The sequence below is a fragment of the Prionailurus viverrinus genome, chromosome B4 (assembly GCF_022837055.1).
Source record: "Prionailurus viverrinus isolate Anna chromosome B4, UM_Priviv_1.0, whole genome shotgun sequence".
Taxonomy (NCBI): domain Eukaryota; kingdom Metazoa; phylum Chordata; class Mammalia; order Carnivora; family Felidae; genus Prionailurus; species Prionailurus viverrinus.
Genome location: NC_062567.1, coordinates 68,259,977 through 68,276,659, shown reverse-complemented (window position 1 = coordinate 68,276,659; position 16,683 = coordinate 68,259,977). Strand labels below are relative to the sequence as shown.

At 35.1% G+C, this 16,683-nt stretch overlaps 1 protein-coding gene across 2 annotated transcripts; it reads left to right on the top strand.

Moving 5' to 3' along the window:
- Window positions 1–3,838: 3,838 nt before the first annotated feature.
- Window positions 3,839–16,244, top strand: TWF1 (twinfilin actin binding protein 1). 2 transcript variants are annotated; one of them, XM_047866276.1, is made up of 9 exons: window positions 3,839–3,970; window positions 5,593–5,670; window positions 7,240–7,418; window positions 8,394–8,489; window positions 9,587–9,691; window positions 11,349–11,474; window positions 11,952–12,102; window positions 12,256–12,377; window positions 14,088–16,244. In XM_047866276.1, exons 1-9 carry the CDS (start codon window positions 3,946–3,948, stop codon window positions 14,256–14,258), a joined length of 1,053 nt encoding a protein of 350 aa, XP_047722232.1. In that variant the 5' UTR covers window positions 3,839–3,945; the 3' UTR covers window positions 14,259–16,244. The 2 variants fall into 2 exon arrangements, with proteins under 2 accessions (XP_047722232.1, XP_047722233.1); XM_047866277.1 differs by lacking the exon at window positions 11,349–11,474.
- The last annotated feature ends 439 nt before the right edge of the window (window positions 16,245–16,683 follow it).

Sequence of the window (16,683 nt, the reverse complement as noted above, 5' to 3'; positions counted from 1 at the left end):
AGTTTATGGGGCCTTTTTTATCTCAGTAATTTTTTTTGTAGGGTTCATAGGTCAAAAGAAATACTGAACAGTTGATTAAGTAGTCAGTTCCAAACAACTTACTCAGTATTTGTGTACTAACAACTCAGTAGCTGTTTGAAAAATACATAAAAATTAAAAAATATTTGATTTTAGTTTTAAATAATCACAATCACTTACTAATGGGATACATGCACCTATTACACATTACACAACTTCCTAAACTTTGGGATTAGATTTCACATCAACTACTGTCATTTTCTGTTCCTCATTGATTTCCAACCCATAGTTGCTTTATATCACGGCAACTGCTAAAAATTCAGCTTTTCAAAGATACGACATTATGGAAAGGAAGGCAGGGCTATCTAATGTTAAAGCTGAACTATCTTGAGCTAATACTTTGTGTAGTGTCAGAAAGACGTCAAACGCTATTGTGTTTTCCTAAAAAAATTTACAGTATTCCCCCAGGCATTCTCACTGTAGCTGGGGCACCTAGGCACACTTTAGAAACCATGGATTTAAGGAGTGAGAGCTGAAAAAATGTATATAGAAAGTGGAGATGATATTTATATGACGTTTAGTAGAGGCTTAGGGAAGAAAAGCCAGAAGATATTCAGAATATTAGCAAAGCTATTCTAAAGTTATAGGAAGAAACAACAATAACAACAAAAGATGTATTAGACTACACCAAAATTTAAAACTTCTGTGCATCAAAGGACACAAGAGAATGAAAAAGGAGCCTACAGAATGGGAGAAAATGTTTGTAAATCATGTATCTGATAAGGGGTCAATACCTAGAATATATAAAGTACTACAACTCAAAAACAAACAAAAACACAAACAACTTGATTCAAAAATGGCAAAGAACTTAGGCATTTCTCAAAAAAAATATATACAAATGACCAAGAAATATATGAAAAGATACTCAACATCACTAATTATTAGAGAAATGTAAATCAAGTCCGCAATGAGATAGCACCTCACATCCTTTAAGATGACCACTATAAAAGCAAATCAAAACAGGAAATAGCAATTATTGGCAAGGATATGGAGAAACTGGGACCCTTGTGCACCATTGCTGGGAATGTAAAATGGTGTAGGCATTAGGGAAAACAGCATGGAGCTTCCTCAAAAACATTAAAATATAATCTAGCAATTCCACTTCTGGGTATATGCCCCAAAGAAGCAAAAGCAGGAACTCAAACAGATATTTGTACACCCATGTTCATAACAGTATTATTCATTATAGCCAAAAAGTAGAAGCAATGCAAATGCCCGCTGACAGATGAATGAACAAAATATGGCGTGTATATGTATACAATGAAATATTATCCAGCCTTAAAAAGGAAGGAAATTCTACATGCTACAACATGGATGGATCTTGAGGACATTACTCTAAGAGAAATAAGCCAGTCACAAAAAGAAAAATACTGTAGGATTTCATTTATATGTGATACTAAGAGTGGTAAAAATCATAGAGACAGAAAGTGGAATGTTGTTTGCCAAGGCATGGGTGCTGTGTTGGCACAGGCAGTTGTTTAATGCATACAGAGTTTCAAATTTGTAAGATAAAAAGAATTCTTGAGATTGGTTGCAACACAAGGTAGTTGTATTTAACACTACTAAACTGCATACTTAAAAATGGCTAAGATGGTATATTTTATGTATTTGGCCACAATTTTTTTTTTAACTTAAGGCAAGAAGTCATGATTTGGATCAAATTAACCAAAGGAACAGGATTTCTACCAGACTCTGTTTGCCTAGGTAGCTAAAATATATGCAGCATTAGCACTCCACATATTCAATAAACTATTTCTCCAAAATTAGTGCAATGCCAAACTTTAACCGAATCTGAAATAAACATCATACATAATAAATTAGTGAGATTTCAGTGTATAGTGAATATCGACCAGAGATATTTTCAAAAACATCCTATGAAAGCATCAAAAATCCATTTTCTTTGCACACACATAAATATAGTAAAATAGAGGAAATTATTTAACTATATGTAGAAACACTGATGGGCAGTAAAAGTGATCATTTTGGCCATGCTTTTTATAGCTTAGCAAATATTTTCCCTTCTCAGATTCCCTGTTTTGCTCAGAGGAACTTTGCTGTTTTGAAAACAACGCACCCAAGGCCCTTGTAGCTTTTACATCAAACTACTGTACTGCCATAAAATAAGCACTTTCTAGTGCATTCCGGGGTGGTCCTACTCAACCTAACTGGACTTTCCTATTTTTTAGAGCTGATCATACCGTGGTCTTTTCTAAACATGAATATGGGAGAATTATTCTTTCTTATCAGTACTTTTGAGCAAAGCCAACATCCTTAGGCAATTTTCCCGAGTCACCAAGACATGAATCAGTCAAAAAATTGAAGATGAACTCTGCAATTTTCTCTGTGCTCGACAAAGCAGTCAAAAACTGGAAAATCAGAAAGAACTGTTATGTCAGGAAGAATTTGGTTAGAGTGAAACTCTCTCTACGTTTCTTAAATCCAAACAAGTTATAAAGCTCAAACTAAATTTTGCTTATTCCATAATATGAGGATCTGTTTGAGAAACAGAGCTTAGATAACAAGAACAGAACATAGCAACCTTGTTTGTTGTGATCCTGGCAAAGAAATAACTGCAAGCCTGATAGTTAATGACTGATTAAAAAATACATTGTATTTGAAGAGTGATTTTGTTAACTTGCACTTATATTATTGGCTGAAGAAAGTATTTGTTGATAAGCAGATTGTAATTTTGTATCAGATCAAGGCCCTAAAAACAAAATACCCGTTTTCTACCTAAGGTACTATAATCTAGGAATGGTAGAAAAGTAGTACAAAAGAATTAAAATTACCTTTGAGAAGGAAATATATGTTCATAACAGCAGAAGATGGAAAAGAATTTTTAATAATATCTGCTATCTTACACATTTATCCAAATAAATCCTAAATAATTACTTCATTCAAGAATAAACGCCCAAGATAAAGCAGAGCGGTAATCATAGCTTGCTATGATAAACTGACCACAAAGGAGTATTCAAGTCAGCTAATTTACTCCCTTTAAGTGGCTCTTTTTGGAATGAAGAGAAAGCAAAACTTAGTCTCTAAATGTACCCAACTGAAAAAACAAAAGTTAACAGTCTGAGATTAATTCAATTTAAAAGCATGGGAGATTTTGGGGGCGCCTGGGTGGCTCAGTCGGTTGAGCATCCGACTTCGGCTCAGGTCATGATCTTGCGGTCTGTGAGCTGAGCCCCACGTGGGGCTCTGTGCTGACAGCTCAGAGCCTGGAGCCTGCTTCGGATTCTGTGTCTCCCTCTCTCTGCTTCTCCACTGCTCACACGCTTTCTCTCTCTCAAAAATAAATAAAAATTAAAAGCATGGGAGATTTTGATGAGAGACCACCTATACATTAATACTCATTTTTAAAAACGGGGCAGTGCGTGACCCTTTATACTGTAGGAAGAATAAACAAAGAAAGATACCGTTCATATCTTTTTCAAATTGAAAATATACGATCAGTAAAATGATCATTCCCATTTTTGAGCATCTTTTTTGCTGAACCAGCCAATGGTGGTGTCGGCAGTGCAGACAGTAGAGGGCAAGGTCATCCTGCTGGCTCTTTGATATTTCACGGCGATGGGGCCAGAGAAGCCGGCGGCAAGAGCCAGGGCAGAGACCACAGCAGAGAGCTGGAGGAGAGCGCCGGGTGAAGCGGACTTGCAGCCCGGCAGGCAGAAGAGCGCGCGGGGAAGGGGGGCGGGGGGACGGCAGGGGCGCGCGAGGACGCGGTCGGCCTAGCGGGGCGGGGCGGCCGCGGGTCGCGGGCCGATGACGCGCGGCGGCCGGCGGAGGAGTTGCCACTTCCTGGAGGCGCCGGCCGGGGCCGCTCTCTGCACTTAGATTCGGAGCCGGGAGCCCGCGGCCACCGCCATGTCCCATCAGACCGGCATCCAAGGTAACGGCGCCCGGAGCGGCGCGCGGGAGAGGGGCTCCCGGGAGGCCCCGGGCGAGCCGGGCGGGCTGCTGGACGAGGAGGGCTGGAGTCGGGCCCAGAGGGAACGGGTGCCGTTCTCGCCGCGCAGGCGGGGCCTCTTCGCCTCTCCGCGCTTTCTGGTCCCGGGCCACCCGGCCTGCGTTCCTCCCAGGCGGGTCCGTCTGCTGCCACGTTACAGACGGACCCGAAATTCGCAGAAGCGAAAGAAATTGGTTTGCGAGGAGGCCTGAGTGAAGGGGATATGCCTTCCTCTGGCCCTGACTGTAGTCTAACTTTCCCCGTTTTGTATCAGGTACGGGAGACCTGAAACACTGGAGGTTACCGGGGCTTCACTGTGCAAAGGAGATTGTTACAAGAGTTTGATTATAAAACGAAAGATACTGGAATCTTTTTTATTTCCAGTAAAGGTGCTTCCCAAATTCTTCCGCATTTTCTTTCAAAATGGAAACATGGACTATGTTCTAAGAAATCCTGAGTGTGGGGTGTTTTGATCTTTTTCTTAGGTACTGCCCAGGGAACTGAAAAGTCCGATCTGTGTGGCTGAATTTAATCATCCCGTGAAGGCAGTTCAGTGTGCAATTATATCTGACCTCCATTATTTCCTGGTTTGAAAATGGGCAGTCTGGAAACGCTCGCCTCATCAGAAATAATATATCCCGGGGTTACTCGCGATTACTTAACGAGGGCTAATATAAACCCACGCTCTTCTGTTAATGGACAACGAACCTTTTCCCCAGATGAACATTTAATTGTGTTTTGTTACTATGGGTCTTTGACCATCCTGCACCTCTCCCTGCACACACAAACACAAGCAAAATGCTCTCAAACCTGAAAGCACTGTTTTATTCGTCAGAGTTAGTTTTGACATTTAAATTTGTAATTACTCATTTTCATGTTTGAGCCTTACAGCATTCACTACTTAAGTAATGGTTCATTCTTACAACCCAAGAGTGAAATCAGAACGAAATCGAAGCTTTAATAGGAACACAAGCGTTAAGTTATTAAATACATATTTGTTTAGTGAACTTAACTCTAGCTTTTTGAGAAATACAAGTTAGAAAAATATTACCAGAAGTACAAGCTTGAATGCACTTTAATGACTTTTTGTTTAATTGGGATAGGATATCTTATATTTACTGTTGCTTTTAATGTGAAAATGTAAAAATGAATCGAATTGTTATTATAAGCTTGAAATTGGACTAGAAGAGAATGAAAGATTTTCAACAATTTCAACCAAGCAATCAAGGTGTTTTTTAAAATTGTAATTTATTCCTTATTGGATTTGAGTAACTTTAATATTTTCACTCCCAGTGTTATTTCTGCTTTGGAATTTTCTAGCTAAAACATAGTAGAATTCATATACTTTTAAGCTATATTAACATGTATATTTCTTAGCTGTATACTCTGTCTGCTATTTACACCTTCAAGTTTTATAAGTTAAATTACTGACAATAAGGGGATACTACATCCTGAAGATTTTTTCTTTGTATTATAATTTATTTTTTCCTCACTTGAGTAGCATTAGAAAATATTAACATGTAAGTATAAAAAATAGGTTTACTTTTCTTTATCTTTTTATGCAGCAAGTGAAGATGTTAAAGATATCTTTGCAAGAGCAAGAAATGGAAAATACAGACTTCTAAAAATATCTATTGAAAATGGTTAGTTTTACATTTCTGAATATTGTTTGTCCTTGGATTACTGTTATATTTTTAAATTTCTAAGTCATTTCAGTGATTGGAACTATTAATTACTGTGAAGAAAGTTCAAAGCTTGCCTTTAGGTAACTTGGATCCTGTATATTTGGTCATGTCCCTTTAGCTGCTGCTTACCTTCTGAATTCTGTAGTTGACTATCAGGGAAAACAGAAAGATGTTTTTTTTTTGGTGCGACCTCCTCTGCATTTACCTTTTGCGTCTCAGTTTCTATACCACAACCCGTTTCTAATGTGAGTGCTTCCATCTCTGGATTGGAAATCAGTAAACAAGTGATCATCTCCAACCACCCCCCCCCCCCCAAAAGAGAAGTTACTTGAGAATTGTTATTCAGTAAAGTTAGTTTTGAAGTAGAAACAAAGGACTTCAAATTCCCAGTTTCTCCACATGATTGCAATCTGTGCTGGAGAAAGGATTTCCCTGTTTTGTTTTGGGGAAAAGTTCTAAGAATGTAAAAAACTACAAATTGATCGTTTCAAAATAATTCTGTTGGGGATATTGAATGGATGGGAGAATCTTTTAGTTTCCCTGTATTTGAATTTGGACAATTATCGCAAATGAGTATGTTAAAATATTCCAATGGTCTAATTGCTTAAATACCTGAATTTCTTGAATACCTGGAAATATTTTGCTTTGGGAAAATAACTTGTTCTTTTATAAACTCGAAGTAAATTTAATTTCCTTTTTATTTTCTACTTATATGTTAAAAATACCAGAGTAGTTTGAAAAATATGCAGTAGTTACTGTTTCTGTGTGTGTGTGTGTTTATGTATATATATATATTACCATAGTTGATAGTAATAAACATATACTGTAAAGCAGCATATTTTAGAAATATTGAAATGCCATCATTTCCTAACCAACTATTTAAGTGACTAAAATGGAAAAACTTGTCTAGCATCACTACGGAAGGAAAATGACACTATCTCTTAAATCGTTATTTTTGTTTTGAGAAAATTTTTTAAATAAGGGAATTACAGAGAATAAATAATATAACAAATACTTCCATCTCCTCTTAAATTAGTAACTACTAACGTTTTATCGTATTTGCTTCAGCTTTTTTTTTTAACTTAATATTTTTGTGATATTAGGTCATCCTCTTTAAACAATTTCACTTCCTGACCTCCTTCTCCTGAGGCAACCATATTAGGAGTTTTTATATATCTGCAGTGTGTTTTTTTATATGTAGCCCCCTAGATAACTCCTAGTGCTATTTTGAGTTTTAAGTTCATGTAAACTAACATCTTATTCTGCAACTTTTTTTCTGTAAACATTTTTGTAATTTGTCTTGGTAGAGAACTCACTATCTTTAAATATGAATTCATTATATAACTGTGCCACATCTATGATCGTTCTCTTATTGATGAACATTTATGCTATTTGCAGCTTCTGCTGTTCTATGTGGAGATGTGAATAATAGTATTAATAGATGACTATGTTATTAATTTATTGTCTCTTCATTACCATTTGGAATTTCAAACCATTCATGTGTCTTTTAAAACTTGTTCTTCATAGAGAAACTTGTGATTGGCTCATGTAGTCAGCCTTCAGATTCCTGGGATAAGGATTATGATACCTTTGTTTTACCCCTATTGGAGGACAAACAACCGTGCTATATATTATTCAGGTTAGATTCTCAGAATGCCCAGGGATATGAATGGATATTCATTGCTTGGTCTCCAGATCATTCTCATGTAAGTAATTTTTTTGTTACTTGTTTAACATTAAATGCTAGAAAATTTTTTTCTGAAATAGTCCTAGGCTAGGAGAAAGTTAAGAAGCAACAGTTATTTCCGATAGAAGGGAGTGATCATGAAGAAAATCCTACTGTTGGTAATGTAGAATCAGGAGTAATGTACTTATATTCAGAAATCTTGCCCTTGAAATCAACAGTATTATTGATTTTAAATTAAAAAATCTTTGGCAATTATATGTAAATGACTATACTCTGAGAGTAATACTTCAAATAATTCTGAAACCTAATTGAACATTATGTCAAATATTTTTAATAGCTACCATTTAAATGATAGGCATACACGCAAGTATTTCTTTTAGGAAAGTTAGCGGATTGATTCAGACTCCCGGATTTGACATGCAGTTTTGTGAAACTACCTCTGTTAGTTGGCAGTTACCTTTTGTAGTTTTTAGTAGTTGCTATTAGACTCTTTAATAATATGGTATATATTGTAGTTTTCATCTTTGTTTTTCCCATAGAATGGTATATGCTGCAGGTGTGCTATGAACATTGATTCTTAAACAACTTAATCAGTAATATCTGATCTAGAGATTTGCTTTGAGTAAAATGTCAGTATCCAGGTTACTTCATTTCAAGCGATGTTTTCTACCTTATATTCCAAAGTAGTATTTTAATAGGTTTTTTTTTTTAATTCTTGATCTCATTGTATACTTTGAAAAGTGATTAATTTTTAAAAATTTAGTTTCCCAATTTTTTAAAAATATGACATAAAGTGAAATCTACCTTAATAGGTGAACTGTCATGATGGCTATTTGTACACATGTACTTAAGCCTGTTACAGTCCATGGACTTCAGCTTTATCATAGTTTATTTCTAATGTGCTTGAAGATTTTAATACATTCAGAAAGTGCTATCTTTTATAATGAATAGTTTTCATCTGTACATTTCTGAGTAAACTTTCACAACTTACTAGGTTCGCCAAAAAATGCTATATGCAGCAACAAGAGCAACTCTGAAAAAGGAGTTTGGAGGTGGCCACATTAAAGATGAAGTATTTGGAACAGTAAAGGTACAAAACTTAAACTTTTATGTGGATTCCACGTGTTGCAATTAAACCAGTTTAAGAACTTCTAGGTAATGTGTAATTGTTATGAAATTAGACTAATGGATCTGTAACAATAAGAGAAAATATTGTTATATTTCATACGATATGCAAGTTAACTAAAACATTGTATTTACTCTCTAAAATATGTTGAAATGCCCTTTGCTAGTCTTCAGAAACTGCAATATGCCTTAGAGATCATCTAGTTCAACCCCTCATTTAGTTCACCCTTTTCACTTTAATGATAAGGGAAACAGGCTCACAAAAATAAGAGACTACTTGAAAGAGATGGTAATTTTTAGATATTTTGGACATTTATACCCACATTGTAGAAGCAGTAACTATGCATATTATGTTAACCAGGAACATTGAGGCAGGTCAATTGATTGATGATTAATTGGGATAGTTGATTAATACATTTAACTAGTTAAATTATGATTAAGAATTTACTTATGTAATTTATATGGTAAATACATATATTTATACATATACACACAAATTAAGAAAACAAATATTTTTTAACAGTTAAATTATCTAGTAGGTAGACCACAAGACTGTGTGGGAATACTTTTCTTATTCACCATTAATTGTGCCGTGGCCTGGTTTCTCAATTCTTTCTATTCCCAGTTTTCCAAGTCACAAAATATTGATGAAAGGTAGACCTCTTTGGAATATTTTACTCTTCTAAATAAGAACTACGGTAATTTTCTATGAATAATTATACAGAAATTGTGGTGATTATTGAATAATTATGGGGCAGGCTTCCCCAGAAGTTTACTTATTATTGTCCTGTAGATTTAACCATGACCCAAGTGTATCATGTGACTGGCAGCAGCACCACCACACTCATACAAAAGATTTAGTAATTATAAAACTGTGGGAAATAAAGAGTAAATACTCCCTTCACCATTTTTTGAAACCTGTAACGAATAATAAAATTCTTGATACTATACTTCAATCAAAATATTTTCTATTAAGTTAATAATTTTGTTTTTCCTAAAATAACTTCACTGAGGTTTTACTTTTAGAGAATAGCTAGTAACAGTCCATTTCTTTGTTTACAGGAAGATGTATCATTACATGGATATAAAAAATACTTGCTTTCACAGTCATCTCCTGCCCCATTGACTGCAGCTGAGGAAGAATTACGACAAATTAAAATTAATGAGGTAAATTACATTTTTGAAACGATTGCAAGATTTTAAGTGTTTGAAAAAATATTTTTAATTAATAGATTAATAGAGATTAAGTAAGGTAGCTTGCATTTATTCTGTATAATTTAGAGATAAGACTATGTGCTCGATGTGTTTTCAGGAAAAAATAATTAAAAGTAAATACTAAAATTCGTGCCAGTTTCTTAAGTAGCTTTCGCCTATATTTGTAATGTATGTGACAGACTAGTAAGTGTTCCTGTTGGAAGTACAACTTTTTGTAACCTCATACTTTGATTACTAAGTAAATGGGAAAAATGTACATTACCCATTTAGTGCAAAGAATTATATTTAATGAGGTTGCCCAAAGCAGGTTTGTTTAGTTACATTATTTCAGAGAATCATGGTAACTAAAGAGGAAAAAATATAAATGCTATAGGATATTTATTATTTCTAGAAGCTCTATAAATTCTGAGTGCTACCTGGATAGGCATGTGCATATGTATTTATGGGAGATGGTTTTTTGAGTACTTGTTTAGCCCAGTTCTATTAGAGTCAATAAACTTCATCCATATTATAGTTTATCATATTTTTAATGTGTTCACTGCAGCTATTCTAATTACAAGTTAGAGTAACTACTATATTTCTACTGGGATTTTATAGGAAAGAACAAGTAACAGAAACCACTATTCACTAGTCCGAATAACAGACTAATAGAAATCTGTCTGGAAAGTGATTGAATATTACTTAATATTAACCTGATAGCAAGGATCTATCTTTATATTATTTTAACTCAAGTTATTTGAGTAAAGATTCTTATGTGATTTTTTTTTTTACAAGTTTGATAGTTTGTTTTATTCCTTGCAATCAGAACCCAGAGGATCGTATTGGGGTATGCATTTGCATATGTTCTATGATGTTTTCATTATCCAATATCATTTATGCTGTAGAATCTCCATTCATTTTTTTTAAAAGTAAAATTTCTATTTGACTTTTCTGTTGCAACACTGCAAATGAGACCCTATACTAGCTATCATTTAAGTATAAAAGTCGTGAAACATGCATCAAAAGCTTTCTTGAAGTACTCTTCTAGTATTTGTTCTTAGTAATGAAAAGCTCTAAGTCTGGAACTTCTGCAGTAGTATAATTTGTTGAGCTGTGTTGTGTCTTTGTATACTGTTCATACTCCTTTCAATTCAGTGCATGGTGTTTGTGTTGCATTTTATGTCTTCTAGAACAAAGTAAAGTTTTACGCATATTGCATATATATCACACTGTTCATAAATTTTATCAAGTAAGTTTTGTAATTAAAGTATAATCTGAAGACACGTCAAAGAGTTTATATAGTTCTCTGCAAATGTGCCAAACCGAACATATAAACAACCTCCCCGCCAAAGCCCCACTAACAGCGCATACCCACTCACTCAAATGTTCACTCCCAGCATTTCATAAAGATATGTCATACACTCTGCATGTTGACAAGGTGCTAGCAGACATGAACAAATGTGAAAAATTACTTGCTTTTTAAGTTCATGGTATTTTAAGGGTTAATTTTAGTTACATTAAAATGGGCAAGGGTGGAACGGCACTTGGTAGAGATTGGGTTTCTTGTCTTTGCTGTATGACACTGCTAAATGCTACAGCTTCATCAGTAAATTAAATCTATCATACTTAGGTACAAACAGACGTGGGTGTGGACACTAAGCATCAAACACTACAAGGAGTAGCATTTCCTATTTCTCGAGAAGCTTTCCAGGCTTTGGAAAAATTAAGTAACAGACAGCTCAACTATGTGCAATTGGTAAGAGACAGATGATGGTTATTATGAAATGGCTGCTCTTCCTGGTGGCTCTTGGCTCATAAAATAGGTTAGTTTTTAGTGGATTTAAAATTTGTTTTAAGTTTATTTTATTTTGAGAGAGAGAGAGAGAGAGAGAGAGAGAGAGAAAGAAAATATGAGTGGGGGAGGGGTAGAGAGTGAGGATCCCAATCAGGCTCCCCACTGTCAGTGCAGAGTCTGACGCAGGGCTCCAACTCCCTAACCATGAGATCATGACCTGAGCCGAAATCAAGAGTCGGCTCATGACTGAGCCACCTAGGTGCCGCATGTTTCCTGATTTTTTTTTTATTCATTTTTTTTTTTTAAACTACAAGACAATGTATGTTCCTTGTGAAAAAGTCAAGCCTGTATAAATTTCCCCTTGTCTCTTAGGTTTTATTTATTATAAATTTAAATTTTCTGTGTATCTGTTTTAATGAATGTATTTCTCATTGACAGGAAATAGACATAAAAAATGAAATTATAATTTTGGCCAGTACGACAAATACAGAACTGAAAGATTTGCCAAAGAGGATTCCCAAGGATTCAGCGCGTTACCATTTCTTTCTGTATAAACATTCCCATGAAGGAGACTATTTGGAGTCCATAGGTATATAATATATTGTTTTGAACGTGTTACTTTAAGTTTGCTTATTGACAGCTTAGCACTGTATTCTTATTTCTTGCCCAGAGGACTTAGTTATAGTTTAATATTTGCTTTGAGTGATATATTGCTAATTGTATTTATTATTTTAACTCACAGTTTTTATTTATTCAATGCCTGGATACACATGCAGTATAAGAGAACGGATGCTGTATTCTAGCTGCAAGAGCCCTCTGTTAGAAATTGTAGAAAGACAATTACAAATGGATGTCATTAGAAAGGTAAAATTACCTACCTCTTTCTTTAAAATTTTCAGTTTATATTAGATCTTTATTGTCTTCTCTGTGTAGTTCATGATGTATGGTGGTTTATAAGTGAAAGTATTTTTTCTTGTTCTCCTCATAAATCCTTAGGGTCTTCTCCAAGTGCTTGGGGGTGATCTGGCATTACTGCAGTCTCTCTAGATCTGTACTCTCTCATATGTAGCCATAAGCTACATGTGGCTATTTAAATTTAAGTATAAGTTAAAATGGAGTAAAATGTAAAATTCAGTTCCTTCATCATACTAGCCACATTTCAAGTGTTCATTAGCTACATGAGGCTGGTGGCTACTGTACTGGGCAGCGCAGAATTGAGAGGACATCTTCCATATTGCAGAAAGTTCTTTTGGACAGTGCTGCTAGGGCCACATACTTGTGATTGTCTCAAGACTTGCTGTTAGTAAAGAACTATAGTCTCTAGTTACAACTGACTCTTGGGATGGTTGAGACTCTAGTTGTTGACAAAGGAGGGAACGGACATAAATATTTGAATTCGGGGAGCTAAGCTACCAGTTTTCTTAAATTTATTTTCTTAAATGTAGTTGAGGCTCAGGGAAAGATGATGGTTTACTCTTGAGCCCTTGAAGTCTTTAAAACACAAGTTCTTATAAACTACCAGTGTATTAGGTCCTGAACCCTTTAAGGTTTTTAAGTTCCTAAGATAAAGCAGGGACTGGCGCACTGTTGTCTACAAGAAGACCACATAGTAAATATTCTAGGCTTCACCAGGTCACAAATGGTCTTTGTTACATATTCTTGTTTTATTATTTTGTGTTTCTAACCGTTTAAAAATGTAAAACACACTCTTAATTTGGGCTAAATTTGGCCCTGTTCTAGAGTGATTTCAAGTGACCCAAGAATGAAGGGGCCGATGAGTCATGTTCCTGAATATGCATAGTGTACCAAAGCAGAACAACTTGAGAGTACAGTGGTGGCTTCTACTTTTATTTTTTTTTTAATTTAAAAAAAAAAATTTTTTTTTTTTTAACGTTTATTTATTTTTGAGACAGAGAGACAGGGCATGAATGGGGGAGGGTCAGAGAGAGAGAGGGAGACACAGAATCTGAAACAGGCTCCAGGCTCTGAGCTGTCAGCACAGAGCCCAACACGGGGCTTGAACTCACAAACCGTGAGATCATGACCTGAGCTGAAGTCAGACGCTTAACTGACTGAGCCACCCAAGCGCCCCTGGCTTCTACTTTTAAACGTTAGTTAAGGGGCACCTGGCTCAGTTAAGCATCCAACTCTCAGTTTCGGCTCAGGTCATGATCTCACAATTTCGTGAGTTTGAGCCCTGCATCAGGCTCTGCACTGATGGTGTGGAGACAGCTTGGGATTCTCTCTCTCCCCCTTTCTCTCTCTGTCCCTCGCTCACGCTGTCACTGTCTCTCTCAAAATAAATAAATAAACATTAGTTAAGCAGGAGAAGAAAGAGGGAAGCAAACAGAAAATGATTATAGCTGATTATGTATTCAGGCAACTCACAAATCCCCTCCCCCCCCCCCAAAAAAAGCAACAGTGAAACTATTACATATGGTTCTTGATACTGCTGAAATGGGTGTTACATATTTGTGAGCATTCACACCTGAAAACTGGCTCCTTGCTTGTATTAGGTTTTGAATGTTGTCTTCTTCATATCATATCACACTTTACTGATTCCATCTCTTACAGATCGAGATAGACAATGGGGATGAGTTGACAGCAGACTTCCTTTATGAAGAAGTACACCCAAAGCAGCATGCACATAAGCAAAGTTTTGCAAAACCCAAAGGTCCTGCAGGAAAAAGAGGAATTCGAAGACTTATTAGGGGTCCAGCTGAAAGTGAAGCCACTGCTGATTAAAATCATTATATTAAACATTAGAATACTAGTTTTTTTAAAGTCCAGCTTTTAGTACAGGAGAACTGAAATCATTCCACGTTGACACATAGTAGGGAAAAAATGTACTTTTTGAAAAATAGCACTTTTCACTTCTGTGTGTTTTTAAAATTAAGGTTATAGAAGACTCATGATTTCTATTTTTGAGTTAAAGGTAGAAGAGGGTTTGTCATAGTGATGTTTAATTTGGTCACACTGTTTTCACAGAGTAATAACGATTCCATGCTTTCACATAATTCTTAAAATTTTATACACTTGGGCCAACTCCAGAAAGTCTAATGTCTTAAAGTAAGATACACTCCTTACTACTCTTTAGTGAGGCATCAAATTTTTTCTGTAAGGAAGAAAGACCTTAAAATATTCATACTACTTATGAATATGTTAAGGACCAGGTTAGATTATTTTCTAAACTGAGAATTTAGTGTGCCTGGGTAAAGGTGGAAAGTTGCTGACTCTGAGAAGCAACGCTTAACTCAGCCTGTGGGGTCACGTCTGCAACTTGTAGAAACACTGTTTCATGGCAGCAGTCTTTTCTATTTGACTTTTTGGTTTTTAAATGGCATTAAAGTTTCAGAAGATCAGTTCACTCTGAAACCTTAAGGGTACCAGATATTTTCTATACTGCAGGATTTCTGATGACGTTGGAAGACCTATTTGAACAGCTTTAGTAAATTCTCTCTCTAATGCTTTACAAAATTTCCTTTTCAAAAGTAAGTCATTTCCTTATATAGTGTGAGGCCAAATATTTATGTTTAGATTGAATATTAATATCCTTAAAAAAACAAAAGTCAACAATGTTGAAAGAGTTTTAAACATCAAGATTGATTTTTCTCCAGAACCACATATTTATAGGCAAATTGTGTTCTTTATTACTTTTAAGCATACTCAGATTTAATAAAATTGTTGGAAAGTCCTAGTACTTAACAGCCTAACACAAATTAAACACTTAAGAATCTGGTTTCAATTTATATCTTATTTCAAAACACATTTAACTGTTTTCAAAGCTTTGCATTTCAGCTACAACCTACAGAAATTTAGAAATTTTGAGCCTTTTTTTTTTTTTTTGATACTTGAAATAAGGAAGGAGTTAGATCGAACACTTCGTCATGTTAAATCTGATAAACCTGCTGCAAGAGCCATAACTGGGAGGAGTTTTCTAAATGAACGATGGGGATCCAGGATTTCGAATTTCTTGATCTAAACTTTATGCTGCATAAAACATATTAGAAATGCACATTTCATAGTATAAAATATGAAACACATTTTTATACCTTATTATCTAAGGTACTATATGCACCTTTCAAAAATTCCATGTGTGTTCAAGTAAAGCATATTAGAATAATTATGGGTTGACAGGATTTTTTTCTAGAGTTAAGAGTATTTGTGTGGGGTTTTGTTTGTTTACAGATAATCAGACTATAATATTTAAACATGCAAAATAATTGGCAGTAATGTTGCACTTGTTTTCTAAAGATACACTTTAAGTTGTTTCATGGGTGCCCACGTAGACACACATACACACAAATTACTGCATTGAGAATCCTAGAGTTGTGTTGCTGGCCATAGCTGAAGCTGTATTTTCAATCAGAAAGAACATTAAGCCTGTAATGAAGGTATAAAATAATTTGGTAGTGAATGTTTTTTTGTACCATTCATGTGCAATTATAGTCTAAATTTTACACTACATGAAAGTAAATAGACATTCCAGAATATAGATGTGATTATATAGTCTTTAATTATTATTAAACCAAGATTGCTGAAAATCAGTGATGCATTTGTTATAGAGTATAACTCAGTGTTTACAATATGTTTTAGGTGACATCATAACAATCAAAGGTGAATAAAATATTCCCAGTAAATTTATATAGCAGTAAAGAATTACATGCCTTCTGTGGACATTTTATAAGTGCATTTTATATTGCAATAAAATTTTTTTCTCTTTACATTGTATACTAAGTTGTTTTCTGTAACTTTTTTTCTTTAATGTTTGGACAATTCTGCATAATGCTATATCTAGTAGCAAGCTAGAAAATTCAACCCATGTATTCATTTGTTAATTCACCTATCTAAATGGAGGGTTTTAAACATCTTGCAACCTAGGCAAGTTGTGTCAATGGAGTGCTTAATTTAGATTAGAACTTTCCCACTGCTGCAGCAATAATGAAAATGCCATGACTTAAACTGTTCTGACTGTGAAAGACCCCAGTATGATAGGGTGACCAACATGCTTGACACTAAGCTTGCCACCCATCCAGCAAATACTGAATGCACTCCTGTGTATGATTCACTATCAGATGGATCTTTTTATTAGGGCTAAATTACAAAAGTTGGAGAGTTGTCCTTAAAAGGGCTAATTTTAGAAACCTTTAAATAGAGTTCAGTTCTTTAA

Coding starts and splice junctions, on each gene's coding strand:
- TWF1 (XM_047866276.1), top strand. CDS start 3,946: ATGTCCCATCAGACCGGCATCCAAG. Junction 9,692..11,348: donor GACAAATTAAAATTAATGAG/GTAAATTACATT, acceptor TATCATACTTAG/GTACAAACAGACGTGGGTGT. Junction 11,475..11,951: donor AGCTCAACTATGTGCAATTG/GTAAGAGACAGA, acceptor TCTCATTGACAG/GAAATAGACATAAAAAATGA.